The 27,872-nt window shown below is 47.6% G+C and overlaps 1 protein-coding gene across 17 annotated transcripts; it reads left to right on the top strand.

Moving 5' to 3' along the window:
- Positions 1-134: 134 nt before the first annotated feature.
- On the top strand, positions 135-27,872 carry LOC125519770 (protein ENHANCED DOWNY MILDEW 2-like). 17 transcript variants are annotated; one of them, XR_007288315.2, is made up of 14 exons: positions 135-293; positions 2,078-2,536; positions 2,619-2,715; positions 6,354-6,398; positions 6,573-6,745; positions 7,590-7,686; positions 7,781-7,876; positions 8,112-8,362; positions 8,467-8,556; positions 8,627-8,744; positions 12,030-12,226; positions 13,946-14,008; positions 26,669-27,043; positions 27,514-27,531. XR_007288315.2 is itself a non-coding variant. In XM_048684531.2 (13 exons), the coding sequence occupies exons 2-13, from the start codon at positions 2,121-2,123 to the stop codon at positions 27,562-27,564; spliced, it is 1,617 nt and encodes a 538-aa protein (XP_048540488.1). In that variant the 5' UTR covers positions 135-293; positions 2,078-2,120; the 3' UTR covers positions 27,565-27,872. The 17 variants fall into 17 exon arrangements, 16 of the variants coding, with proteins under 16 accessions (XP_048540488.1, XP_048540487.1, XP_048540485.2 ...); XM_048684531.2 differs by lacking the exon at positions 12,030-12,226 and having other exon boundaries at positions 26,924-27,043; positions 27,514-27,872; XM_048684530.2 differs by lacking the exon at positions 12,030-12,226 and having other exon boundaries at positions 26,924-27,043; positions 27,337-27,872.

Below are 27,872 nucleotides of genomic sequence, written 5' to 3'. Positions count from 1 at the left end.
ATGAATTTTTTCCTAACTAAAGTCACATAGCTTCGGAGCGACTGATATGTAGGTCCGCCAACAGGCTGGTCTACATGTCAGCCAGGCGACTGAACGCCCCAGACGGAGAGATAAGTCCCGTGCAGCCACGCGTCCTGCATGCGGTTTCTGTTGGATCCTTTGCGCTATGCTCGCACCCTTCCCCACCATATCCCGCCCCCCAGTGTCGTCGGCTGCGGTTCCTCCCCACCTCCTTCTGCGCTACGTGCTCTGCGCTCGGAATCCAGAAGGGGAGGCCTCCCTGTAGCTTGTGGGTACGATCCGGTTCATCTCGATTCATCCGCCGGGCTGTTTCTCTCGATCTATTCCAGTACCACTGTTCTTGGTCGCTTTTTTTCCCGGAGTTCGTGGCCGTTTCTTTTCCGGGGGTCGTTTCTTAGCGTCTAAGCGAAGTCAAATGCGGCGATTTTAGTTCTTGGCGACCAATGTGGGTGGCGGTTCCTCCTGATCTGTACCAGTACCACCTTCTCGAGCACTGTTCTTGGTCGTTTTTTTGCGGTCTTGGTCGTTTCTTGGGGTCTTTGCGAAGTCAAACTGCGGCGATTTTGGTTGTTAGCGGCTGCCTTCTGTCCAAGCGTGTTATTAGTCAGATCTGTTCTAATTTTTGATGGTTTTCTTCGAAGAAGACGCTTATCTTGGCGGGATCATCTTGCGAAGTCTGGATATTTCTTCTCGAAACGTGTTCTGGGATTCCTAGGGCCTGTTCTCGCACTTTCTGCTATTTTTTATCTTGCAAAATATTACTAGATGTGAATGGATTTTTTAGTAACCGCTAAGGGGCTTACGGTTCGTCTCATCTCTCGTATAAAGTTTAGAACAGAATTTCCTGACTTCACAGTTCAGGATGACTGGATCCTCTGACTTGGAGGAGGCAGTGCCCCCTCTGTGTAAAACGGGGAAGGGAAGTCAGAGGAACAGGATCCCTGTGGATAACTGCTGTTCATAAATCATCGTATTAGATTGCAGTTTAGGAAAATCAAGCGAAGGGAAGTCAGAGTAACAAGATTCACTGTATATTTATTACTGTTCATAGATCCCTGTAGATAACTGCTGTTCATAAATCATCGTATTAGATTGCAGTTTAGGAAAATCAAGCGAAGGGAAGTCAGGGGGTACTGTAGCTTCCCTCCCTTTGTTAGAGGATCTGGATCCTAACTGGAGGGGAAAACCCCCTGGATTCTGATGCGTCAGGAAAAAGAAACTGCCATGCTCTTTCTCCGGCCAAGGGATTACCATGTGAATAATCAACTCTTGGACCATATGAATGCTGGCGCTTCTCGGAGTGGGGTTAAAGGGATTACCCCTTCGGTAGTTTGTGATTTCCCTAAACAAAAGAGAAAAGCAAAACAGGGACTCGTCTTGACTGCCTGTGCTGATTGGTCACGCAATCGACAATGGAGCTTCATCTTCGGCGAGCAGATTGATGTTGCCGCCTGTTGCCTGCCAATACCATAAATATTAGTTTCTCCACGATGATGCCAGAGCTCGTCCATCTCATTATTCTTGCTGTGTCGGAGCCAATCACCATGAGTGTGTGCTTGTGCTCGCCGATCCCCGTTGATGAGACGGACAGCTTCAGCGGGTTCGCTCAGCTTGATTCACTAGGAATGGATCGCGCCATGTGGTCAACTGTTCATCAATGTGGTCAACTGCGTCAGCGGCCATGTGGTCAACTGCTCGTCAATGTCAGCGTATTCTTCTGCGTCTCAGCGAAACGGGATGGCATGGAGCCATGGAGGGCAGCTGCGGACGCAACAAGAGCGGTGGCACGAGGTGGGGTGGAGTGATGGATTTGCTAGGGTCCTGCCCTTTCCCCTGAACACCAAACAATCCCTTACTGGTTTCCACAGTTCCCCAGCATTCATATGGCCCAAGAGTTGATCATTCATTTTCTACTATACTCAGATCTGTCCTCACTCCTTACCGTTTTAATAAAAAGATGGTTTCCTTCCTTTTCTGGTTTGTGGTTTGCTTTGCATTGGTATTATGTTCTAAGGTTAATTTGTGACTTATCATTGATTTACTTCTGTGTTTCCAGTGACTCCAGTGAGACTCAGATTTGTCTCTGCTAGAATCTTGCAATGACAATTTTTGACGATGATGATGATGCGGAGCCACAACTGAAGGTCGTTGACAACTACTATTTTGTGAAAGCCAAGAACGAGTTTGTTTGTTTCAGCACCTTGCCCCTTAAGTTTGATGAAAATGATAAAGTCTCCGGGAAGGGTATCTACTTGCGTCGATATTCCACAGATGGCGCCCCTGCAGTATACAAGCAGGTTGTAGCTTGGACAGTAGCACTTAACCGTGAGCAGCCAAAGATCTCAGTGCTTTCAAGTGAGGGCTATTGGATAGAATTGGATCTATTGAAACCACGGAAAATCTATTGGAAGTTTGCTCGATCAGCATTAACGACAGTTCAAATGCTCCACTTTGTCAAAAGGCAACCCAGAAAACCGATGATAAGTCTTTCTGTTCACCTTCGTGAAGTATTCAGGTATTTTGTCCACATAAATTTTTTTCTTGGCTAACGCTAGCTATGGGCTCATAAGTTTTGCATTTTGGATGCTCATTTGTAGTAAATTTGAAACGGAAGAGATGGAGAATGCTTTAGGGAAACACCATCACATAATCAAGCGATGTGCAGAGAGGGATCCTGCTTTAATGAGGTCAAAGGTGTGGATATCAAACTTTCCTGTATCGAATGTAGTTGTTCAGTTTGTAAACTCTGTTGAGCTCGCTCTATTTTCATATGATTCCTTTTTTTGACACCACACTTTGTCGAGCTGAGCTCTAAACTACTCGAACTTTGGCAAGCTAGTATTACTTGGACTTACTATTTTTGTATGTTTAAAATATTTGTCAAGCTAAGTTCTAAGTCCTCTTGAGCCGTTGTTGCTGATTCAATGGTCAGCAATAAAAAAGACATTTTTCTATAAACAACTGGATGTACTCTTTGGAAAGATAGTCACATTCTAATTGTCAATTTTGCCTCATGCTCCGTTCCCGCTTGTGTTTCTGGCTCCTGAGGTTCTCGGCTCTAGTGAGTTGTGTGATGATATAAGTTGTTGATGTTTCTGTAGAACAGTAGAAGAAAGCTACACTTAGGTGTATATCTTGTTTCTGTAGAACAGTAGAAGAAAGCCCATTGGGCCCATGTAGCTGCATGTATATCTTCTTCAAAGGAATAGAGAAGAAGTGATTTTGCCAATTCCAGTTTTGTTAACATGGTAACAGAGCTATGCCATCTCCACCGTAGACCTAGGTTCCCGTACGTCGCGGTCGCCGGCGAGTTGCTGGCAGCCGTCCCCATCGCGTTCGTGCGAGTCCAGGTCTGACTCGGGTGAGTCAGAGTGTGCAGCAACGCCATCCTCCGCCGCCCCAGCTGCGCTATTCCAGGTCAGACTTGGGCGTCGCCGCTGCCATCATCCGTCACCCCAGCCACGCGAGTCCAGGCTGAGCTCTGCCGCCGCAGCAATTTGTTGCTGTCTGCTTTCTAGTCATCGTGCTGCAGCTGGTATCATCTGAATTATACTCTTAAACATCCCCCTTCAAACTCAGGGATGGTCAGAAATACAAGCCTTTGTCAAGAAAAAACTTAGCGAGCAATGCAAGATGTTGGCCATACTGAGGAGGGTTACTATTTCTCTCAGCATCGCTACACTCAAGATTTGGTTTCCCGCTCAGCTCTTTCTGATACGCGCACTGCTCCTACCCCAATGGAGCTCCACTTGCAGTTGCGTCCTAGTGATGAAATTCGCCTTGAGGATCCTTCTCACTATCGTCATCTTGTGGGCAGTCTTGGCTATCTCACTGTGACAAGACCTGACATTGTACACGCTGTCCACATTTTGGGTCAGTTTGTCAGTGCTCCTACCTCAATTCATTAGTCACTTCATGTGCTTTGATACTTGAGGGGGACATCTTCTTGTCAGTTGTTCTATGCTTGCTCCAATCAGCTCCAATCTTCTTGTCAGTTGTTCTATGCTTGCTCCAATCAGCTCCAGCTTCATGCCTACTCTGACTCCACTTGGGCGAGTGATCCTGTTGATCGTTGCAATGTCACCGGCTACTGTCTCTTTCTTGGCACTTCTCTCATTGCAAACAGACTGCAGTTTCCCATTCCACTGCTGAGGCTGAACTTTGATCCCTAGACACTACCACATCAGAGATTGTTTGGCTTCGTTGGCTCCTTGCTGATCTTGGTGTGTCATGTAATGCTATGAAGCACCCATACAGTGACACTGATACGTGGATATGGGTATGGGGATACAGGATACGACAATTTCTGGGAACAACAATACGACGATACTGCGAGTATATATAAATAATTAATAAAATAACATGCAATAAAGACAAAAATACTAATTGACTGCATGGGATGGGATCATAATACTGCCCCACTGGTTGTCTCCATGCCTCTTTTAAGTCGGAAATGATCATCAATATCCTCAATCTTCGTGGTGCATGCAAAATACGTCATATGATAGTATTAGCATTTTTTTCAATTTGGCACATAACACTCAGCAAGCATGCCTTTAACTCTCTAGCGCCAGCAACAACTACAGGTTAGCAGCAACCTTTTCTTACGAGCATTGGTCAGCAGCAACTCAGGAACTGTATGAAAAAACATGGCTAGCGTTGGTGGCGACTCCAGGCAGCCGCGGCGGCGCGTGCACAGGACCTCGTCGCGGGACTAGATCGAGTCGCTGGTCTTTCGATCGAGGAGATGAGGACCGGTGGGTACCTGTGTAGTGTTAGGAGTGGGCTTCTACTGGGCTCGGGCTGTGCTCCCGTCATTCTGTATCTCTGACGTGTTGACGGCGTATCGGATTTATTTTATTTTCTTTTTAAATCGGAAATCACGTTATCACTGAGATACTCGTATCGGTGCCGTATAATGTGTATTGGCGCCGTCCCGTACGGGGACACACCAGTTTTTGACGTATCGGTGCTTCATAGATGTGATGCACCCACCTCGCTCCTTTGTAACGGCACCGCTGCTATTCAGATTGCCAATGATCCAGTTAAGCATCAGCTAACCAAGCACATTGGCGTGGATGCATTGTTCATGTGTTCTCACTGCCAATAGTCAACTATTCTTCTCCAGTATGTTCTATCGGAGCTTCAAATGCCAGATTTCTTCACCAAGGCTCAGACTGGAGAACAACATAGACTTAATGTTCTCAAACTATGTTTCTAACCCATGTGTATAACTTAGATGTATATCTTGTTTCTGTATAACAGTACAAGAGAGCCCATTGGGCCCATGTAGCTGCATGTGTATATCTTCTTCAGAGGAATAGAGAAGTGATTTTAGCAATACCAATTTCGGTAACAGTTGGTGTTTAAAGTTCGGTCTAGCAGCGAGTTCAGAGGAGGGCATTGAATGTCGGAGGTTGTTTTTGTGATGATGCGGACTATATCAAGTTACGTTTTGGTACGTTAGCCGCTAGGCAGTCAATGTCGGCACCGGCTAGAGCTGTTGATGCCTGAGGGAGAGGTTGACGGTGCCAGGCTGCTATTATCACAATATCCCTCCTTTTTCGGTTAGTGCTATCAATGCAAGAGCAGGCACGTTGCTTGCCAACACTATTCAGATGATGGAGGAATTGAACCAAGTGCTAGAAATCCGCTCGTTTTTTAAAACAAAATTGCTGCCTGCCCTATATGTGCTCTATAGATAATCATCTTCTCTCATAGTGGCGATGCTGAGGCTCTATGGTGGGTAGCTAGGTTATACTCCCCCCTTTTCCGTAACAGTTGTCTGTTTGAACATTGACACAATATCCAAAATATAAATCTTATCAGTAATTTGTATCTTAACATACTATAAGATCTAATACAGTTAATATTGTGGAGTGGTTTCTGAGACAAATTTATGCATATGATTGTCTAGTGCATAAGCCAAATGTTTCTGAAGATATTTATAGTCAATGACTGGAAGGTTTGACTTTACCAATGTCTAGAGCTGTCAACTTGATCAGGTTGTTACAGAATTGATCCAACAGCTAGGAGTTAAACTGACCTTTTGAAACAAATCTGACTGTACCTGTTGGGCTGGCGTGTTACAAATTGTTGCCGTCACGTTGACTGACACAACCAAAGTGGAACTGCACAGCACTAGTCATTGAAACAGTTAGCTTTAATGAAAAAGTAGTATTGCAACATCCTTTCATATACAGGTATGGGCTATGCATTGCCGTTTGTTTTAGTGTCCATTTGTATGCTGCTTGCCGTGTCTGCATTCCCATTTACAAAATTCCACTATGCTTCAATTGATACATGATTTTTTTTCCTTTCTGCACATACAGGTTCTGCAAAGCTTTATCAATGACACTTCTGGGAAATACTTTGAGGTATCTAAGTTCATAGTTTGGAGCTTTCTTTGGATACGTAGTGTTTTTGGCATGCAGGCTAAATACACATTATTTCAAACCTTCTTAAGCTTTATTATCACACCATTGTTTACATGGTGTTTCGAAATTTCTCATGTCTTGTCTAAATGTTGTTACTTTTCATATGAAAATTAGTGCATATTAAGGAGTCTGAGCACCAAGGAGTCATTCATTGTTGTTGCTGAGCCTCTTGCAAGTGGGGGTAAAGGCAATTGCGATACAGATAGTGATGGTAACATAATCGGCGATGATGGTGATGGTACTGAGCCAATATGTGCAATATGTGACGAAGGAGGAGAATTACTTAGGTATATATGTGTTCTTTTATACTTACGAGATATCTTTTTAATGCCTCTCACAACATTGTGGGTTAGCATATGCTCCATATCTCACTTGACATCATTATAGTTATTCTAATAGTGTTGTAGTGTCCTATTTAACATGCATTTGTGCGAGTCGTTATTGAAGCTATCCTTGCAAGCATATGTTTGATAGTTAGTTTAGATTATACCTTCATGTTTGTTGGTACGATAATACTAATCTGTACTATATTTGCTCTCGTTCTGAGCCCTTCTTTGTTTCTTTGGATCCTAATGATCTCAAGAACAGCAAACTTTGGCGCTATGTTTTTCTGAAGACTTTGCATCTGGTGTAGGTTATGTGTGTTCAAACTTTATTATAATTTAATCTGGTGCATTATGCTTTCTGTAGCTAATTATTTCCTGTGTGTTCATGCTTTTTGTTGCTTCTTAAACCTAAGTCTCTTGTTGCTTCTTCTTATCTTAAGAATGTACTCCCTCCGTTCCAAATTACTCGTCGCAGAAATGGATGTATCTAGAACTAAAATGCATCTAGATACATCCATATCCGCGACAAGTAATTTGGAACGGAGGGAGTATTGAGCAGGTTTCTTCGCCCTCCCTATCTGTTCTTTTATGTTTTCTGTTTCTAATGTTGGAGAAGAATGTGTAAACTTGTCAAGGGGTTGATCCTCATACCATTTGATGTTACCTTGTTACCATCCACCATTTCATGGATAATTCATTTTGTGTGAAGTGACCTACATAATCTATTATGTCGAATTATCATGGTATTTTAGCTGACATAAATCTCGTAACTCCACCTGACGCTTAACACAATGCTTTGATGCAGCTGTAAAGGTCGATGCAAGAGAGCCTTCCATCCTACAATAGAAGCTGGCAGAAAGTCTAAATGTGTAACACTTGGTTACACTGCTGTACAAGTAAAGGTGGCTTTCTGAAGTTTTTACTGACTGATACTTCAGCTTTATCACTTCATTTTGTTGTCACATATTAATTACTGTCATTTTTACATATTTACAGGAAATGAATAAGTTCATATGCGAAAACTGTAGATATGAACAACACCAATGTTTCAAATGTGGAGAACTCGACTCGTCTCATGAGCCTAATGCCAAGGTGACATATTGTTTCTTCCTTAGAAGACTCTACCTGTGGTAGAGAATATCGGTTTTTGGTTTCCTGATTTCTTTTCCTGTGCCCTTTCTTCTTGTCTTGGGAATGGCAAAATGCTGCTTGTGTTGTTATTCATCTTTGTTACATCCTGTGCCCTACTGATCATTAAAACCATAATAATGCGCTTCAAGTATCTTTGCCTCTTCTAGTCCTAAGTTTGGAAACTGTATGTTGTCAGGTCTTTCAATGTTGTAAACTGTTTTGTGGCCACTTCTACCACCCCAAGTGTGCTGCAGAATTACTTCAGTCTCACAGTAATGGAGCCTGTGAGTTGGAGAACAAGATTGCAGCTGGGATGCCATTTCCATGTCCTGTACATTGGTGCTCCAGACCTGATTGTAAAAAAATGGAGGAAGGGACTGAAAGAGCAATGTGGCTTGCTGGCTGCAGACGTTGTCCAAAGTCATATCACTTAGATTGTTTGCCAAGGTATGGTGCAGTATTCATCTGGGATGATTTTCCTTTCCTTAATTTGTGGATTCTTGGTTCTGCATGGTTGAATTCTTCTCATCACGTATATTTATGTTTCACAGGGAGATATGCTTTAAGTATGGTAACGGGGGTATACGTGCTTGGTTTCTATCGGAAAGAAACCTATCTAAAAGACTCATCATTTACTGCATGTAAGTTAATTCTTTACCCGTTTCCCTACTTCCTCCACACCGGCTACTAACTTCTGTTCATACCATGCAGAGACCATGAGATAGACCCAGCTATGGGAACACCTTGCAGGGATCATATAAAGTTCCCTGCTCTTGTAGAAAACAAAGGTCATGGTTCAACAGAATCCACAAAGTTTCAGCACTCTGAGGTACTTAAATATTAAAGTTGCTAGCATGTGAACACACATAATATAAAGGTTGCTAGCATGTCAACATACATAAAACCATAACCTAAGGAAGTGAAACTCCGACTAGTGAAATGTGCTTGTGATTGCCACATTGTTGGCCTTATAAGCTACCCCCTTTGATCCAAAATAAGTGTCCCGTTTTTAGTTCAAATTTGAACTAAAACCACGACACCTATTTTTGAACTAAAACCGCGACACCTATTTTGGATTAGGGGGGGGGGGGGGGGAGGAGTATTTTGCATGATTCTGTAAACTAGTAATCAAGTATAATGCACAAAAATAACCTCATGGCACTCACCATGTTGCTTTCGTCAATTATAAGTAAATAAATGGAATCAAATGTAGGCTTCTTGATTTATGAGTATCACTTTGTAAAGGTTGTTTCTTGAGCTTCTATAATGACTCGAATGGTAGCTTGCTTTTCTGTAGCACCCTCCCAAGGGCCTCGATACTTTTGGTAGGGGTTTGACTAATGTCATAAAATGTAGAACTAAGATGTCAGTTTTGGTCATCAGACCATAATGTTCACAAGCCCATATAAATAGTTTATACTGATTTATCGGTAAATTAGTGGCATAAAGTGTTAAGGATATGCATGTGTTAGTTGGGACTATTACCCATAGTTACCAAATTCACTGCTCCCTTGATTCGCAATTTGGGTTTTTATTGGGGAGAAAAGCCACATAAATTTTATTGGAAAGGACTAGGACCATGACCTGGAAAAAAGAAGACTGACGGATAAAGATTTGGTGTACTCACATGGCATGATAAACACGAACGAGCAATGAATGTGGTGAACCCAGCAAAAAAGAGAAAGCAGAAGCTAGGAAGCACTCACGAGAGAATGATGTAGGGGCCCATTGTGTTTGTAGGGGGATCATGAAGGAAGCCATGCAGATGGGATGTAAAAAGAGTAGTGTTGAATGGCAACTAATGGATGGACACCCACTTGATGGAAGGTGCATGTGTGAGACGGAGTTGGCAAAATGGTCAATGTCAAGAATCAGCGGACAACAAGAGAAACGATGTCGGGCATCGAAGACATGGGACTCAATAAAATAAATATGCCTTGAAAGAGCACCTATCAACGCTGGCATCAAAACATGGGCAACTGTAGTAGGAGAGTGGCATGCTAATAGCAGCACAGAGAGCCACATATGGGGTAGTAAGCATGTAGCAGCTAGCCGCTAGCTAGCCAGCGGAGGCAATGACCAGCGAGGACCGGCCTCCTTGAGATGGCGAGGGGCTGCTTGTAGACCGGAGGGTGTCTTCAGGAGTTTTGAGCGAAGCTAGCTGGGGACGAGCAGTGGGAACAATAGAGGGCATTGGCTGCCCAAGAAGTCGCAATAATGTCTTAGGAGATCAAGGCGCAGCATGTATTTGGGGCCAACAACCAATCTACTTGGTGGTGGATTGGTGCGGCAAGCGGGGAAGCTATTGGGCTAGGCGTAGTGAACCGTGGAGGCATGGCCTATGGCATGGGGACCGGCCTCCTTGAGATGGCGAGGTGGCGCTTGTAGACTAGAGGGTGTCTTGAGGAGTTTTGAGTGGAGCTAGCTGGGGACGAGCAGTGGGAACAATAGAGGGCATTGGCTGCCCAAGAAGTCGCAACAATGTCTTAGGAGATCAGGGCGCAACATGTATTTGGGGCCAACAACCAGTCTACTTGGTGGTGGGTTGGTGTGGCAAGCGGAGAAGCTGTTGGGCTGGGCCCAGTGAACCGTGGAGGCATGGCCTATGGCATGGGATTGGGAAGCTTCGACTGCAGACGACAGTCGTCGATTTAAAGCTTAGAGATGGCGCATCAATTGGAGGTTGCAAGGATGGAGTGAGGAAGTTGGCGACCTTTATTCGGGAACAAGAGCTGCCGAGACGGCTTGATCTGGTTGGCAACGCATCGTGAGTTGTGACGCGCATGAGAGGGTGCCTGATGCAATCATGGTATCTGTAAATGCCTAAGCAACAACAAAAGTAGATGAGTCTAGAGGAAGAATCAATCTGAGAAGATAGGGAGTTTGAGAGGCAAACTCGATCGAGAAGTGGAGATAAAAAACAAAATGCATCTATCTGGATTGAGGGCATGAGTTGTGTGTGACCCCCCCCCCCTTAAAAATGGGCCCCTTGATACCATGTTAGAGGATGCAACTTGAATTATTGCATACCCCAAGGGACAAGTATATAGTACATGAGACTTGGGAGTACAAGTTAGGCATCTAGACTTGGGAGTACTCTACTAATACTCCTTGTGAAAATCTTGATTATAGTTTGAAGCCATTCGCACTGAATCTCGTAACTATGCTATTACCATATTGATCTGGTTCTTTTTCTTAGAATGGTAGCTTATATGTGGTCCATTGATAGGTAGGATGATCATGGATGATGCAACACCATCTCGTGTTTGCTAGGCCATGGACTTGGGAGTTGGGATGAGGGTTGCAAGTCTTCTTTCCACCATGATGATTACAAACCTGAGTAGTATGAGCATTTTTGTTGGAGGCGCTATGAGCATGACGGGTTGGTCAAAGGCATAAGGATGATTATCCCCACAAGGTGCATGAGCCTAGAATGCGAAGGAAGGAAAAGTAGAGATCTCTGAGGGAGGGGCTTATCATGCCCGTGTAGTAAGTGTGAAATTAGCCGAGGTTAGATTATAGCCACGAGGTGGCCTCTAAATGTTGTGGAGGGTGCCTTGTCATACAGAGGGTTGTTTGAAGCCTGATCAACCACTTGTATTCAATAGCCAATAGCCACGTAAGTCATGCAGTAGCATGAAGTTTTTCATATCGTCAAGTCAAGTAGAGTCGCATGCCTTCATAGCAATTTATAGCCAAGCAGCCCCAACTAGTCATAAGGGATTTATAACAGCGAATGAGAGGATGTCTTGGTACATGGGAGGTCAGAGGGTAGAGTTGCAGTAGTGGAGCCTACTAGGTGGTATTTTCATGAAAAAACTTTCAACTCTAGAGTAGCTCAAATCCAGAAAGAGGGAACAACTAAAATAGAAAGGCATGTGAAGTTTGCTAGTAAGACTCAATCAAGGCAACATACATGAGGCAACCAGGTTCGAACTCAAGGAGAGGCCACGATAGAGAAAAATCCCTAGGCAAGGTCATGGATGTTCAAGTTGAGCGAAGGTGATGATAAGGGTTCGGCGTCCCTAGCCCATGAAATGAGTTGTGATATTAATGCACTTTGGCTTCTTAAGAATAACAATTTATCTGCACCTTCCTTTCTCTATTGATGTAGGATTATGTATGTTCACCTGGTCCTTCACAAAGGAAGGCAAACACTACAAAAGTAGAGGAAATTAAAGAAAGGCTTGAAAAGAAGAGAAGGCTTCGGCACAACAAAGAGATGGGTTCGAGATTGTCTATAGAAGGAAATAAAAACATCAAGAGAGATTCAACATATGTTTTGTTGGGATCATCTCACAAGGCATCTAGGTAATTTGCTAAAGCTCTATTGATTTTGAATATACTTGTATCCTAACTCCTATCTCCCTGTTATGGCCTTGTCGCCTGAGGTCTGGGAACTTGCACCCGAAGTCCACTATAACTTGCTCCAAGTGTTGTCAATCTTGCTATTCATGGAAAACTAAACCAGGGACTGGGTTTCAACCCAAGTGCCGAAATTAGAATCTTTTGAAGATACCCTAAGGATTCCAATAGGTGCTCCTCTTCCTTCTACCTTGATAACCTAGTCTCTTTTAAGAAAATATCTTGTTCTTTTTAACACTCTCTCGCGTCCAATCCAATAGCATCAGATGCCATGGCAGTTTTGCTCAATCTGACTTGTCCTAGCCCTTCTCCTTTGCCCTCTCATTTCTAGCAAGTTGGGAACCCTCACAATCCTCTTCCTTGGTTCTTTCCTCCTTCGGCTATAGCAGCCCAATCCCCAAACATCCTTCTTGTTGCTTCCTCTCTTGCCTAGAGCAACCTAAATCTACACTTTGGGTGCGCGATCTAGCGTCACCGCACCAATGGCCAATCTGGGAAGCAGACCAACATGGCCTCTACTTCGCTTGAAGTCAACCGCGTCGGTGTCCCGCACCTCCGTCACGTCATTTGTGTTACCCTTCTCCCTCTTCCTCTTTCTCATGCATGTATGCTCTGCCAATACATGCCGCGAGCATCCTTGGCCCACTAGCTTAATTAGCCTTGTGTGTGTTTCTCAACTCGATGTTCACAATAATCCACTTTGCTTCTGCCGCGGGCACCCTAGCCGTGCGCAACTTCCCCACTCCCTTCTACATCTGCTTGGAACTATGTCCAACACTTTCGCCTTTGTGCCCCCCACCCACACACACACGAGTTGCCTATCCTACCACTCAACCTCGTTGAATGTGCATCCTGAATTCCTCCACTGCACCCATGGACCATGCCATGTGTACTGGCTGAACATCTATACATTTGGTGAATTAACCCAGTCTGACAAAGTTCTCGTCGGCTCTAGTTTGAAATCCATGATCCCTTCGACCCCTCGCTTCCTGGTCATTGCCCTCATTGTTTTACTTCATCGGTTATGAGAAAGATAGCTCATCGACGAGCCCATGTTTGACCTTGCCACCTAATTGTTGTAATGCTCCATGTCGTGACCCCCAACCATCACTAGTCGGTGTGGAGCCTTTTTTGACGACATGCTTGCTCTCGTAGCCTAGCTTGTCATCATTCAACCGCCAGGTAGAACTTTGATGAGCTCTTCTCTACCACCATCACACTTATTACTAACGGGTCCTACTTTCAACGAGCTTGTGTAATGGTTTAAATCTGATCGGTGGAACCTACTAGTAGGTTTAGATCGTTACTAAAAGTGTACCCCCTTTGAAATACTTTCCCTTTTTGAAAAAGTGTAACATTTGTTTAGTTCCATGTGTCATCATGTCATTGTTTATAGTAATATAAATTGTGTCATCGTTTATAGTAATATAGAGGGTCTAACTTAAGCCTACATGGTGGTTGTTCATCGATTAACGCATATAATTTTTTACTCAAGAACGAAAACAGAAGAACATTAATATCTCCCATATTTAAGCCAATTTAGTGATTTATTATTTGTACATTCATAGAATTCATAACTCAACCCAATAATACCAATTTTTTTTGCATTATTTTGGGATTAGTTTATTCATTATTTCTAAAATTCGTTCTCTTATCTGCGATTAGAGGAAACCATTGTGTAGAATTTTGATGATGGTCCTGAGGACTTTGAAGATTCTGCCAAACCAGGTAAGAACCTCGTCTGATCATGTTAATCCCATGGTTGAACCACTATTATTTTTATTGTTACATTACTTAATTCCCTAGAAATGTTATTTGCTATGCCCTATTGTACCTTAACGCAAAAAACATGGGAATTGATAATAATAATCCTTGCCACTTAGGTATTGACACCCACCCACTGTTCATACCCAAATAGGTGGGATTTAGAGACTAATAGTAACAAGTTTGGATATGGTTGGCACATAAAATCATAGGACATGTGAGAATCACTAATTAAGACTCGCATGATTTTACTACTCTTGGGGGCCATTTAGTGCCCAAGGTTTCTAGAAAGGAGGTTTTTAAAGTGTAGAATGAATCAGAGGATGTTCTTTTACAAAACCTCAAGTCTCGGCCCTACCCAAACCATACATGTGCGACCACGTTACCCCAATATGGGTTAGTACCTTGTTTGGCCTAGCATAGGACCCTTGGTAGAGTAGGGAACCGTGCAGGAGATTCTATGTTGGCTCTCGGATAGGACCTTAATGATTGATGATATGGTTATCTGGACACAGTGATGGGTCTCATTGAAAATGTATCGACAATAGCAACCCCTTCTTTAGGAGTGGCGTGTGTTCTAGTTGGTTGCTAAATATTTGTGTCGAGCCTAGTGTTGGAGGGCAGTACCCCATTAAGCAGGTTCTGTGTTAACATTGAGTAGGGGATAAGTTATGTATTGTTCTTGCATACACCTATGGCACGACATGGCTGGCATTCTTGTCGATAGTCGTGTCCATGATCAAGGGTAACTAGTGAGGTCACACTAGACTTGTGGATGTCTTTGATTTCAAAATAGGAAACTTGGGACGGTACCATAGTGGTGTGTATTGAACACCTGGAGTTGGAGATGTGTCACTTATATGCTAGACATGGACTGAAAGACTTGTATTCCATTCCATGAATAGAGATTGAAACGATTATTACTTGGTTAATGATGACATAGAATGTAGTAAGAAATGTCGTTTTAACCATAATCGAGAAAAGTATATTTTTCGTCTCTCAACTCTTTGCGAAGTATGAATTTGGTCCCTCAACTTTAAAACCAGACATCTTGCACCCTTAACTTTTCAGACTGGACAAGTTTGGTCCTCTGACTTGTTCTAAGTGGTATCTATGATGACATGGTGTGTGTTGACCCCAAATGTACACATCCCCATCGCGACATTTTCTTGAATACCCAGCGTGCGCTCGAGATCCTCCTTCCCCATCTTGCTCCCATTGCTCGCCCACATTGCCGCCTCTACTCGACTCACCACCCCACTATCGTGAACGCTGGTGCCGTTTTGCCCTGGCCTGCCCAAGAGCAGCATTGACGTGTTGTGCGCGCGGGAGGAGATGATGCTGCCACTAAAGCCGCCGCCTTGGCGCATGGCCCCTCGAGGACAAATGGTGCTATAGCAAAGCGAGCGAGGTGAGCAACGACGACGGCGCGCTCAACAAGTGGGAGTTATGCGTGCTCATGTTGCCTAACATGAGGATGAGGACATCTCATGTTGGTTGCATTGCGTCTCGACGAGAATGCTTACACGGGTATGCCTTCGAGCCAGCTTTGGTGCTGATGCCGCCACGACGGCTTGTGGATAGGGCAGATGGTGAGGAGGTGCATAGGGAGTGAAGGCGGTTGCTGCAGGGCATCGTGAAGCTGTCGCGGGAGCATGAGTGCCGCTTCCAAGCCTGCCGAGGGATGTTGGCACTTCACGGTAAGTGTCGCTGCACTAGGTGGACATGAAGACAATGGCGGCGCGGGGGTAGAGGAAGGGTCACGCGTGGGAGTTGACGAAGCGGGAGTTCGGGGTACGAGCGTGTTGTGGTGTGGCGGACATGAAGCATGCCGCACTTGGTCGCTATCCGAACATCCTTCGCCTCCTTGTTGCATCGCTCTCACTGGCCATCGCCGCAGAAGATGTCAGGCACTGTCTGGAAATGTTGCAGGCGCGTGCAAGGTGCCTAGTAAAATGACAAACAGAGTTTGGACGAGAAAGAAAGAAGAAATGTGATTAGCAGGAGAGATACTATTTCCATGTGGAAGAAGACCAGGAAAAACATGTGTCCGCAACAATACTGGGTTTGCTGAGCCGAGGAACCAAATTTGTCTTGTTTGAGAAGTTAAGGGTGCAAGGTCTCTGGTTTTACATTTGAAGGACGAAATGTTTACTTTACAAAGAGTAGTAGGACAAAAGATATACTTCTCTTTACAATCTAGTGTTTTGCAACAGGAATCCATCTTCCTGCAACAAATGGAAAATAGTATAGTGACCCCTCCTTTTTACTTTGTCTTCTCGTATACATTTCGTATAGCATCCTTGTTGGTTGCTTGTGAGTACATTCAGTGTACTCATCTGGCTTTTAATAATTGATGACCAGACATGAAGGAGAGACCAATACCAGAAGGAGTTTACAACGTCCATGCAAGCTAAGGTGCCCTTGTCAACTACCTATAGGGTTAAGACATGTTGGTTAGCATTCGAAGACAACTTTGAAGTTTTGATTCAGACTTGCTTGATATTTCGTCCTCGAGCTATGTTTATGTTTAAGACTTTGCCATAATGGCCCTACTTATGTAGAAGTATTTGGTATGTATGGATGTAACTTGTGATACCAATTTGGTTGTAATCATCGACAAACTGATCATGCTATCGCTATTGTATGCAAATGGGCAGTCCAGTCAGCTAGGTCGGGTCCCTATACATGCCTACTAAACCAGTTTGGTTTGACTGAATGATCATGTCGGTTTCAAGCGGTTGTTTGGTGGCATGATTTGTTTTGCTAGTGTGCCGATTTTGTCGTTGGCGATTAGCAACAATAAACATGCTAACGAATAAGGCAATTTTTGTGGCTAAATGCCATTTTTATTCTGAGCTACATGCAAGAATTTGTTCCATGGTTGCTCCGTATGTCGGCTCATGATTGCTACGACATAGATGATGTTGGGACTTGTATTTAACAATGTTGTGCAACTAAGGGTCATCACCCGTAGCGTTCTTCTAAAATTTATGTGCATTCTGTGGCCGCGCAGAGATGCGAGGTACTGGGCACGACAGTGTTGCAGTCCATAGTGGCTGGTGAGGTATACCATTTATATTAATTTATGGTATAACAAGTTGGCAATTAACTTAGCAAACAACCCAGTTCAACATGATTGACAAATTCTTTATCAAAGAAAAATTGGATGTTCGATTATCAAGAGTGAGTATGTGAGTTCAGGGCAACAAATTGCAGATTGCTTGACTAAGGACAAGAACAGTGAATTCAGCTTGGCGTGTGACAAGATGGGAATGATAGATATCGATCACCCCTCTTAAGGGAAGTGTTGCTTGTGAGCCCATATCTAGGCTGGCACATAAGGCCCAGGCCCATGTACTTGACCTTGAAGAGGAGGTCGTGCATGTTTGAGGCATAGCGCCGCCAAAGTTGTATAAGTGAAAGGTTAGTATCCAACCTGATCGCTCCGCTCCCTTCCTCCTAGCTTAGCCTAACCCAACCCCCGCCCACTAGCCTCGCTGCCGACATATTCTCGCCGCTAGCCCTCCATTCCCAGCCCTCCCCGCCCATGCAGCCCCTTGCGATAGCTCTGGCGACCTCAACCTTAGCCCTGCTAGCGTGCACAACTAGATGGTCCTTTGCTCACTCCTACAACGATGTCGCCCGCTGCCCCCCTCCCCCGAGCCAGGCACAGTTGCGGCTCCTCGGCGCGTTCCCACCTCCGCTTGCCTGGGAACTTGCTCTGAGGTGCATCGCGTCAATGGAGGCGCAAAGATCGACACGGGTGGCTTTCAGCTCTCGCGGTGCAAAAACCTATTAGCTCCGCTCCGCCCCCTCCCTCCTAGCTTAGCCTAACCCAACCCTCGCCCACCAGCCTCTCTATTGACATATTCACGCCGGTAGCCCTCCACTCCCTGCCCTCCCCACCCATGTAGCCCCATGGCATCCCTTCGCAACAGCTCTGGCGACCTCAACCTCAGCCCCGCCGGCGCGCACAACAAGATGGACTTTGAGGTAGTCCTTTCCTCGGTCCTACAACGACGTCGCCCCCCCTGAGCCAGGCATAGTTGCAGCTCCTCGGTGCGTTCCCGCCCCAGCTCGCCCGGGACCTCGCTCTAAGGTGCACCGCATCAATGGAGTCACAGAGGTCGACACAGGTAGCTTTCAGCTCTTGCGGTGCAAAAAGCAATGCCCGCGAGTGCAACGCGAGGCCGCCCCCAGCCCCCGCTCCAGCAGTGTCGTCGGAGCCCGTCCCAAGAGAAGACTGCCGGCCTCTGCTTTCGTTGCCTTGACCCCTGGCTTCACTCTGTCGCTCCACCCATTGAACAAGCTAGCTCCTTCGAGCACAATATCCAGGTGGAGCTTCATGGAATCCCAACGCAGGCGTGGCACCTTCTTGGCAGTAGCTGCTGGGTCGAGCGGCTGCACCTGAGCACGTGGTCGCACGCTGACCTTGCCATATTCCAGTTGATAGCGTGCATGCATGATTCGGCTTGCATTCGTCGCAAGACCATCCTGGAGATTGTGGAGTATGTCCTCGCCCGCAATCGTGCCCTGCCGTCGACCATCCGCACCCTCACCAGAGCTGTGGCTGGCCGCCCTGCTTCGGCCAATGCTGGCAATGGCGGAGGCCCGAGCAATGAGGCGCCTGGAGGTGATGATGGCGCGGCTGAATGCGGGCATGGCGCAGGGCGCAACACAGCCACCGCCACAGCCGCAAGCGATGCCGCATGTATGGCGCTCCCGACGGCCGCGCAGATGGCAGGGTCGTTGATTCTGCTGGCTAGAGAGCTACTAACCACCGTACACGTGCTGATGGTGTCGCCGCCTCCTTATCACGCCTCAAGACGTACGATGGAGCACTGGTCTGCCACAGGTGGTCCCTGGCGTTCTCGTCGCATTTCCAAAATGAGTAAGTGCGGTGGAAAGAAGAGGCGTGCTACAGAAGCTGCTTCTTTGTTTGCTGGCCTGCTCGCACGGCCTAGGTGCATTGTTCGGCACCAGATGGCCGCCGCCCATTGGTGGAAAAGCCTTGCTGTTTTCGCCATGATTCCAGAAGGGGAAAGTGCAGTGGAAAGAAGAGGCGTGCTACAAAAGCTGCCTCTTTGTTCGCTGGCCCGCTTACACGGCCTAGGTGCATGATCCTGCACCAGATGGCCATTGCCCATCGGTGAACCCCTCGTGCCTTGCCTTGGACCCGCCGCCCTTGTCGTCGAGCGCACGTGATCCCGGCCACGTAGACATTGTGCCATACTTGGTCAATCCTAGCGAGCATGGGGACAAGGATGGCTCCATGGGCCACCCGTGGTTAGACAGCGAGGTTCCTGATTCGCCAGCCATGGTCCCCGAGGCCGATTCGTTGTCGTGGCAAAGCAACGCCTCGACTCTGTGAACCCTTGATGTGTTGCATGCCTGGCTGCTCTTTTTCATGGGATGGCACGATAGAGATTCAAACAGCGAAGCCCACCTTGTCGTCTGGCCAGGACGAGGAGCTTCTGGATGCTTCCACTGTAGAAGAGCTGAGCCAGGGCCTTTCTCCAGCAGCCCATCACGGGCACATGCTGCACCTAAAGTCCAGCAAGAGCAACAACCCTCCATGGAAAGCCCATAAGCTTGCATGGACTAGGTTCCTCTCCATAGAGAATCACCATGTGTTTCGCTTCGCCCCCGATCATCGTGTGTCGCTCTCACCCGCATGCTGCTGTGACGACAACCTGGACCCTCGGTGACTTCCTTGCTGTTGCTACCAAGGAGATTGTCTTCGCCCTCCTGACTCTTGGCAAGTGACACAGGAGGTACCCACCTAACTTCGCGCCATGACAAGCAAGGCTGTTGCCTCGCCCATGGCTAAGAGGCGCACTCAAATCCGCATCTAGCGCACACTAGGAGTCGTCGGGGTCAAACAACGAAGCCCACCTTGTCGTCTGGCCAGGACGAGGAGCTTCTGGATGCTTCCACTGTAGAAGAGCTGAGCCAGGGCCTTTCTCCAGCAGCCCATCACGGGCACATGCTGCACCTAAAGTCCAGCAAGAGCAACAACCCTCCATGGAAAGCCCATAAGCTTGCATGGACTAGGTTCCTCTCCATAGAGAATCACCATGTGTTTCGCTTCGCCCCCGATCATCGTGTGTCGCTCTCACCCGCATGCTGCTGTGACGACAACCTGGACCCTCGGTGACTTCCTTGCTGTTGCTACCAAGGAGATTGTCTTCGCCCTCCTGACTCTTGGCAAGTGACACAGGAGGTACCCACCTAACTTCGCGCCATGACAAGCAAGGCTGTTGCCTCGCCCATGGCTAAGGGGCGCACTCAAATCCGCATCTAGCGCACACTAGGAGTCGTCGGGGTCAACCAGAAAATCACCACCGTCGAGATGCAAGCGTACGATGGCCTCTTCATGACGCCCATCTACATGTTCGTCCTCTCGACCATCGCCGCACTGGTTAATCGTGAGCTCCCCTTTGATCCTACCATAGCGTTGATCATCACGGTGATCGTGGGTAGCTCGATTGAGGTCTAGCTGCGCTCTTGTGCCCACCTGTCGACCTCTCCTACATGGATTACGGCCCTAAGATCCTTGAATGTAATGTGCGCGGCCTCAACGCTGTGCTCGTCATACCGCCATCCGATCACTAATTGTAGCTACTAGTGCTCGATCGTTTGTTTCAAAGAAACAAAGATGGAATTGATCTGCTCACCGATTGTCCTCAAGCCCTAGGCTTGGAATTCGACGATTATGTATACCTGTCCGCGTTGGGGACCCGTGGCGGCATCTTTGTTGGCCTGGAAAAGTAGAGAGGAGACCATCATTGATCCTCTCTTCACCTCCAACACCTTGTCTGCTAAGGTCTCTACCCTGTCCGGTGTCGGCACACTGTGGTCTACAGACCATAGCATATGCCGCCAAGGTCGTCTTCTTGCAGACCTTCACGACATCCGCATCATGTGCCTTGGATCGTGGATGTTGTGGTAATTTCAACCTCATCTACCGCAATGAAGACAAAAACAATGGGCATAACCGCTGATCCTCGTCAGCTTTGGGTCACTTCCGGCACGTGCTTAACGACCTCGCGCTGAAGAAGGTTTACCTCAAAAGACGCCGCTACACTTGGTCGAACGAGCAATCGCCCCCGATCCTCATCCACCTTGATCGCGTCCTCTGCACCACGGATTGGGAGGAGCTGCATGGTGAGTGCCACCTCCGTTGCTTAACCTCCGTCATCTCCAACCACAGCCCCATCATGGTTGATCGGCCAACCGACACTTCCCTTTGTGGACTTCTAGACGCGCTTCGATGGTTTTCAAGATATCGGCACTATGTCGATCATGCTGACCCCCTTCTAAAGCTTCATGCTAGGCATGCAAGCCACAATGTGCAAGCTCACGGACCGTCGACAAGTGCGACTCAAACTCTTGATCTCTTGGGAGCTTGTCCTTAGGCTCTGTCCCCGCACGAGGACTGGCTCCGGCGACAAATCAAGGCCTCCTATCTTGGTCTTGCATCCCTGGAGCGCACCATCGCTCGTCAACGTGCCCGCCTCGCGTCCCTCAAGGATGGCGACGCCAACACGTCCTCCCATCAGCAATGCACGTATCGGCAACAAAAGAACTGAGTACACAACATAACATCGGAAAAGGATGTGATCACGGATACATGCAACATGGTTGTGGCGGCCTATGCGCACTTTGATGCCCTTGGCTCCGCGGTGCCTTGAGAGTGCACCCTGGACCTCTCGGCGCTCATCACGCCCGCCAACCTTGACGACCTTTATGCACCCTTTGATGCAGCGGAAATCTGGCAAGTTGTGGAACAACTATGCCTGCGCAAGGCTTCAGGCCCCAACGGCTTCACCACTAAATTCCTTCGCACTTGCTGGCCCACCGTCCAACAAGACCTCGTTGACGTTTCCCAACAACTTTTTGCACTGCGGGGCCAAGGATTCAGCTGCTTGAATCAGACGCTCACGCTGCAACACAAGCGTGCCGATGCTCCTGGCCTAGGCAATTACAGGCCCATAAGCCCGACCCACCTCGTCGTCAAGATCTTCGTGAAGGTACTGTCGTTGCGCCTCGCACCCAAGCTCAATGCCCTCGTCAGCGCGAACTAGAACACGTTCATCCTGGGGCGTAGCTTGCATGACAATTTCGTCCTTATGCGGCACAAACCTTCGGCGCGGGGACCTAGTCGTTTCTCTTTGATGTCTTGTGCCAATATGGCTTTGGATTCCTGGACTGACTGGCCATTATCCTCTCGTCGGCCAGCACCAAGGTGCTCCTAAATGGCGCGCCCGGCCCGGCCATTTTAGCATCTTTTCTGGCTTTGACAGGGCGACCCTATGTTGCCCCAGCCTTTTGTCCTCGCAACGGGCATGCTAGGTCGTCTATTGTGTCGTGCCATCGAGCTGGGCATGCTGCAACAGCTCCACCCTTGGCGCCCTATCTCTGTCTTCTCGCTATATGCGGACAACGTGGTCCTCTTTTTCCACCCTTCACAGGGAGATATTTTGGCAGTGAGCATCTTGCAGCTTTTTGGGCGTGCCTCGGGCCTTCAGGTTAATTTCAAGCTTCGCGCTCATTACAACCCTGACGATGTAGCACCCGTTGTCGACCTTCTAGGTTGCCTCATTATTGATTTGCCCATCACCTACCCGGGCATCTAGTATTGATAACGCGCCCCCACCGTGGCTCAGCTACAACCCGTCGTCGACAGGACCGTCGTTATGCTCCCAGGGTGGAAGGCACGGCTCATGAACAAGGCCGGTCGCCTCGCGTTTGCCATGGCCGTGCTGGGCGCGATCAATATACACCAGCTACTCATGTTAGCGCTCCCAAAGAAGAAGACAATCAAGTCGCTCGAGAAAATCCAGAGAGTATTTCTCTAGGCGGGACGCGCGATAGCAAATGGTGGCAATTGCCACGTTAATTGGCGGTGCGTCTCGCAGCCAATCTTGCTTGGTGGCCTCGACGACCATGACCTAGAGCGCACTGTCGTTGCGCTTCGCACGTGCTTCACATGCGTTGGCTTTGGTTCAACCTCACGGACAGCACCAAGGCATGGGGTGGCCTTAACCTGCAGTTTACCTTCGAGGAACACGCCTTCTTCGCTTCCATCACCATGCAGATTGGCAACGGCCAACAGGCCCTATTTTGGGAGGACCACTGGATTGGCCAGCGTTCTGTCTGCGAGATCACACCGCTCAAGTGAGCCTGCATCCTAAAGCACTGCAAGCTGCAGACGACCTATAGGCTAACCGTTGGGCGCATGACATGCACGACACCATCGGCCTCCACGGTATAGGCCAATACCTTTGGCTATGGCACATGATCGAGCAAAAGACGCTCTCCATCGAGGCAGATTGCCTACTCTAGAATTTGAACTTGAGCGGCTTCGCATAATCTGCCCACATGGCCACATTCCATGACTCCACCACCTGCAATGCTTGGAAGCTTACCTGGAAGTGTTGGGCTCCGTTGCGTCTCAGGTTCTTCCATTGGCTCGCCTGTCTTGATTGGTGTTGGACCACGGATCGCCTCTCCGCCATGGCATGCAGCACCCCACAGGCTGCCCCTATGCGACCAAGGACCAGAGACCACGCACCACCTCCTCTTAGCGTGCCCCTTCTCTTGCCAAGTTTGGTACGAGATCCTGAGCTAGCTGAGGATACCCCGCCACTCGCCCCACGGCGATCGATCTCTCAATGCTTGGTGGCTCAAACCCTTATTGACTTTTGCGTTTTCTCGAAAAAGAAGAGGTTAGTATCCACGGCCACACTCCACCTTGCAACTAAGTTGTCAATGGCCACCATTACAACAAGGCTACTACTTTACATATGTCATCTACCCTCATTGGGCCACAATTTTGAAGACAATTTGACACTCGGAGGGCATTTAGAGATCTCATTTTGCAATGTGCTAAGAAGCTACGAGAAAGGACGTTGAGAGAGCTTTTGTGGTGCTACAAAATCACCTTGCTATTGTTCGTGGCCCTATTGAGTACTAGGACCAAAAGTTGCTGTGGGAGATCATGGCAACATGTTTGATCTTGCACAAAATGATCATCGAGGATGAGAGAGGTCAACCAGAGAGCTTTGACTATGACTTCAATGGGTTGCACGTCCAACTATTGATATGGAGCAAATATGAACCAAAGACTTCTACAAGCGCATCGCAGGATCGAGCACTGAGAAGCCATGACCAACTATTGATATGGAGCAAATATGAACCAAAGACTTCTACAAGCGCATCGCAGGATCGAGCACTGAGAAGCCATGACCAACTCTGAGATAATCTTGTGGAGCACTTGAGGGAACTTCACAGTTCTTGATTATTATACTTTTATTATGTTTCATTTTGATTATTTACTTCCTTTGGACTGTGTTGTGTTTGAATTTGAATGTGTAAATTTTCAAACAATGAATTTGACTTGTTGTTAGAATGTGTGCGTTAGAAGTATGAAGGTTTCATTTAATATGTTTGTGCAAATGTAATTCAGATGGGGTTTATGCATGGAAAGATTGATGGAATAGTAAAGAAAAAGTATAGAGTTTAGGGTAAGGACTAGGTTCAAGGTTTAAGCACTCAAATTTTAGAAGGGGGGGATGGAGATGCTCTAACTCTTTAATGTTTACAGCTGATTTCAATGTTCATGGATCTGCTGCCAATCATGGCACCCAAGCCATAGGCCAGGTGCTTCCTCAGTTTTCCACTTTCTCAGGTCGAACCCCTAACTGGAACAAATATGCTATCTTAGTACAACTATAGTTTAATCTGCCACATTCCACTAAATATTATTTTACCGAAAAAGGCTTTCGCCCCGCTTTATATATAAAGCACCAACCACTTACAACGAGCGATACAACACACAACACGACACGCACCCAAGGCAAGATACATAGGTGCTAAGACGCAACCAACACTCCCCCAACAATTCCAAGACAACAAAGATACACACTAGGTACACTAGGAAGTCGAGGGAGAACTCAACCGGGAACAAGCCACAGAAGAGACCAAGCTGCAAGCCGTCGATCCATGAACCCCAAGGCGGTGCCTTGAAGAAGGATACGCCACCGGAGTGCCGCCACCACCCGATCCAGAGGATCAAGATTTTCATCCGGGGTACCTTGGAGGACATGGAGCAACCGCAACGGAGTCTTCAAGAAGATGCCGACGTCCTCGGGCGCCGCCTCCGTCGGCCTGGACATGCCAGGCAGGATTTTCATCCAGGTTAACAACTCCGCCTCCGAACAGGTTACGGACAGTCCTGGGGACAGAGCCGCATCACCGCCACCGATCGACAAGCACCAGCCGCCATGCCGCCCATGTGACCATGGAGACTAGCCCGCACCTGAGCCGCGAGCTCCGCCCACGAGCACGCCGCTCCCACCACCAAGGCCGCCGCCCTGCATCCCGACACTCTGGAGACCGACAAAGGAACATGCTTGGAAACGACCGACCGATCCCTATCATGGACAGAGCTGCCGGTGACCAGCCTGCCCCGAACACAACGAACCCGGAAGCACTAGGCAGGGGAAATGGGGAGGAGAGGAGCGGAGCATGTCCGGACCGGCACCCCCTGCACCGGTGACGGGTAGAGAGCCCACCTGTCCCTCCTGCAACCTTCCCAGACGTCACCCCTGACGCCCTGCCATGGCCTCCAGCCCGACGCGGCACAGCAGCGGCCACCCCGTCCACCGCGGCGAGGGTCGCCGGACTGTCCGAATCCTGCAGCCAAAGAGGGCCTCCAAAGCGCCCAGCCACCGATGACCCACACCGCCGCACCGCTGCAGGAGCAAGCCGCACGTCGCCGCGGACCACGCCCCGAGCCACGACCTCACGAGGTCATGGCCAGCCCCCCGCGCCGCCTGCTAGGAAGGAGCCGCCAGATCTGAAGGCCGATTTTGAGCCCCGTTGCAGTCAGGTCCACGCCGCCTCGGCCGCCATGACGAGCAACACCGCCGGCAACACACGCAGCCCTCCACGCCGTAGCAAAAGCCACCAGCGCCGTTGCGCCCCACAAAGCGCCACGTCCTGGAACGAAGGGGCCGTCCCGCGCCGCCCACCACCGCTCGGAGAGGAGAGGAGGCCCCGCCGCCGCCGCTGCCGGCCGGGCTTTGCCCGCCTGCGAGCTCCGGCAGCGGCGAGGATAGAGGAGGAGGAATTGAAGGTAGGGGCGGCGGCGGCTAGGGTTTCCCCCCGTCGCTCGCGGGAGCGACGCGGGGGGAGGGAGATCTTTTCAGTTCGAGCTTTTCCAGCCCCTGATATGGGTCTTTCTATTACTCATCTAATGTTCTTCCAGGGAAAAGCTAATCATCTGCTAATACCTTCTTATTGACAAACTTAAAGTAGTGTTAAATGGATACAAGGCTAATAGATTGTTTTATGCAGGTAGGTTTACCTAAATCAAATATGTGTTTTGTTCTATTCTTTTTTACCACATGTCAAACATTTGCTCAGTAAGAAAATCATATCGAACTTCTATTGTTAGAAAGTTCTGGTTGACAGCAGAAAAACCATTCATCTAAACCTTCATATCAGTGATCTTCAAATTGGCACATTTGAAAACAAAAATTCTCTACCCAAGTCTGCCTTCTGTGTTCTGTGCCTCTGTTCTTAAAGTTTTACCCGGCATTATTGAATCTTCAGGAATGCAAATTGCTGATGGAAAGTGAAGCTTATGTCAACATCATTGTGTCCTGGTTGCCCTAGCACTACAAAATATCTACGGTTTGATGGTTCTAGAAGTTGGGGTATCGATAAAATTTCTAATTCTGCTTATTAATAAGTTATGCAGATACCTATTAATCTATTATTAATGCTAACTTTGATGATGAAATGTGCTGGAAACATACTCCTTATGCTCAATGCTCCTCAAAAAGTGCATACAAAACATCTGTGCAGGAGCCATGGCTGGAATCCGCGCATCTACTTGTGGTCCTTCGGATCAAGAAAATCATACTCCTAATGCATCTTGGAAGGATAAAACCATCCCTCAAGCCCTTCTGCATGGAGACTTATAAGGTGGGGTTTAGCAACTGGTAAGAGAGCATCTAAACATATTTTGAAAGGATGCATCCTATCCAATGCATCCGTGAATCAGATGCTCATATGTTCCATTGCCCCTTTGCTAGATCAGTCTGGTTCTCTTATTTAGGCTTTAGATCAGATGTTTTTGCTCCTGGCGCCTCTATATTTCCTCCATGCTTAATTCTAATCATCCTGGTATCTCCGTTGCTAAATCATTTCCATGCTCTCATTTTTGGAAAGCCAGGAGTGATTTGCTTCTTAATTAAACAAGCTGGTCCATTGTGCAGGTTCTTCATGCTTCCTCGGCCATTCTCTCCTGTAGCTTTGATATTGCTGATTCTTGTCGGTCCTGTTGGCTTTAATCTTGATTCCATGTATCTGCATTTTAGTTTGATTTCTTACATGCATGTAGTCTAGATGGTCTAGGGCATTGTATCCAGGTTGAACTTCACTTGAGCGTACAGGAGGTGGGATGCGGAGCTAGCCGTGCGATGCGGCCGGAGTGCAAGGCGTGATGCCATGCAACAGTGTGGTGTGAAGCGACATGTTACGAGGAGGTGGAGCGTGACAACCTGTGTGATCCAGTACTAGAGCCAATGTCCTGCAGTGTTCCCATACGAGTGAATCGTTGATGCGTCAGTTAGTTAGTTCGTGGAGCTTGTTATCCAGTCATGTGCATGTGCATGTTGGTCATTGTGTCGTTGTGTTGGAGTATGGCATGCGTTTAGGAGGTAGTGGTCTGAGATGGGCTGCTATATATTCTGTAATCATCATATTTATTTGAAGAGGCAGAAAGGAAAAGGTTGAGCTGTGAGAGGCAGCA

This window comes from Triticum urartu, chromosome 7A (assembly GCF_056163025.1).
Source record: "Triticum urartu cultivar PI428250 chromosome 7A, HENAU_Tu73, whole genome shotgun sequence".
Lineage (NCBI taxonomy): Eukaryota > Viridiplantae > Streptophyta > Magnoliopsida > Poales > Poaceae > Triticum > Triticum urartu.
The sequence above is the reverse complement of the archived record's forward strand: the minus strand, read 5'-3'. Positions and strand labels throughout refer to the sequence as shown.

Coding starts and splice junctions, on each gene's coding strand:
- LOC125519770 (XM_048684526.2), top strand. CDS start 2,121: ATGACAATTTTTGACGATGATGATGATGCGGAGCCACAACTGAAGGTC. Junction 2,537..2,618: donor CACCTTCGTGAAGTATTCAG/GTATTTTGTCCA, acceptor GCTCATTTGTAG/TAAATTTGAAACGGAAGAGA. Junction 14,009..26,923: donor TGAAGATTCTGCCAAACCAG/GTAAGAACCTCG, acceptor ACATCTGTGCAG/GAGCCATGGCTGGAATCCGC.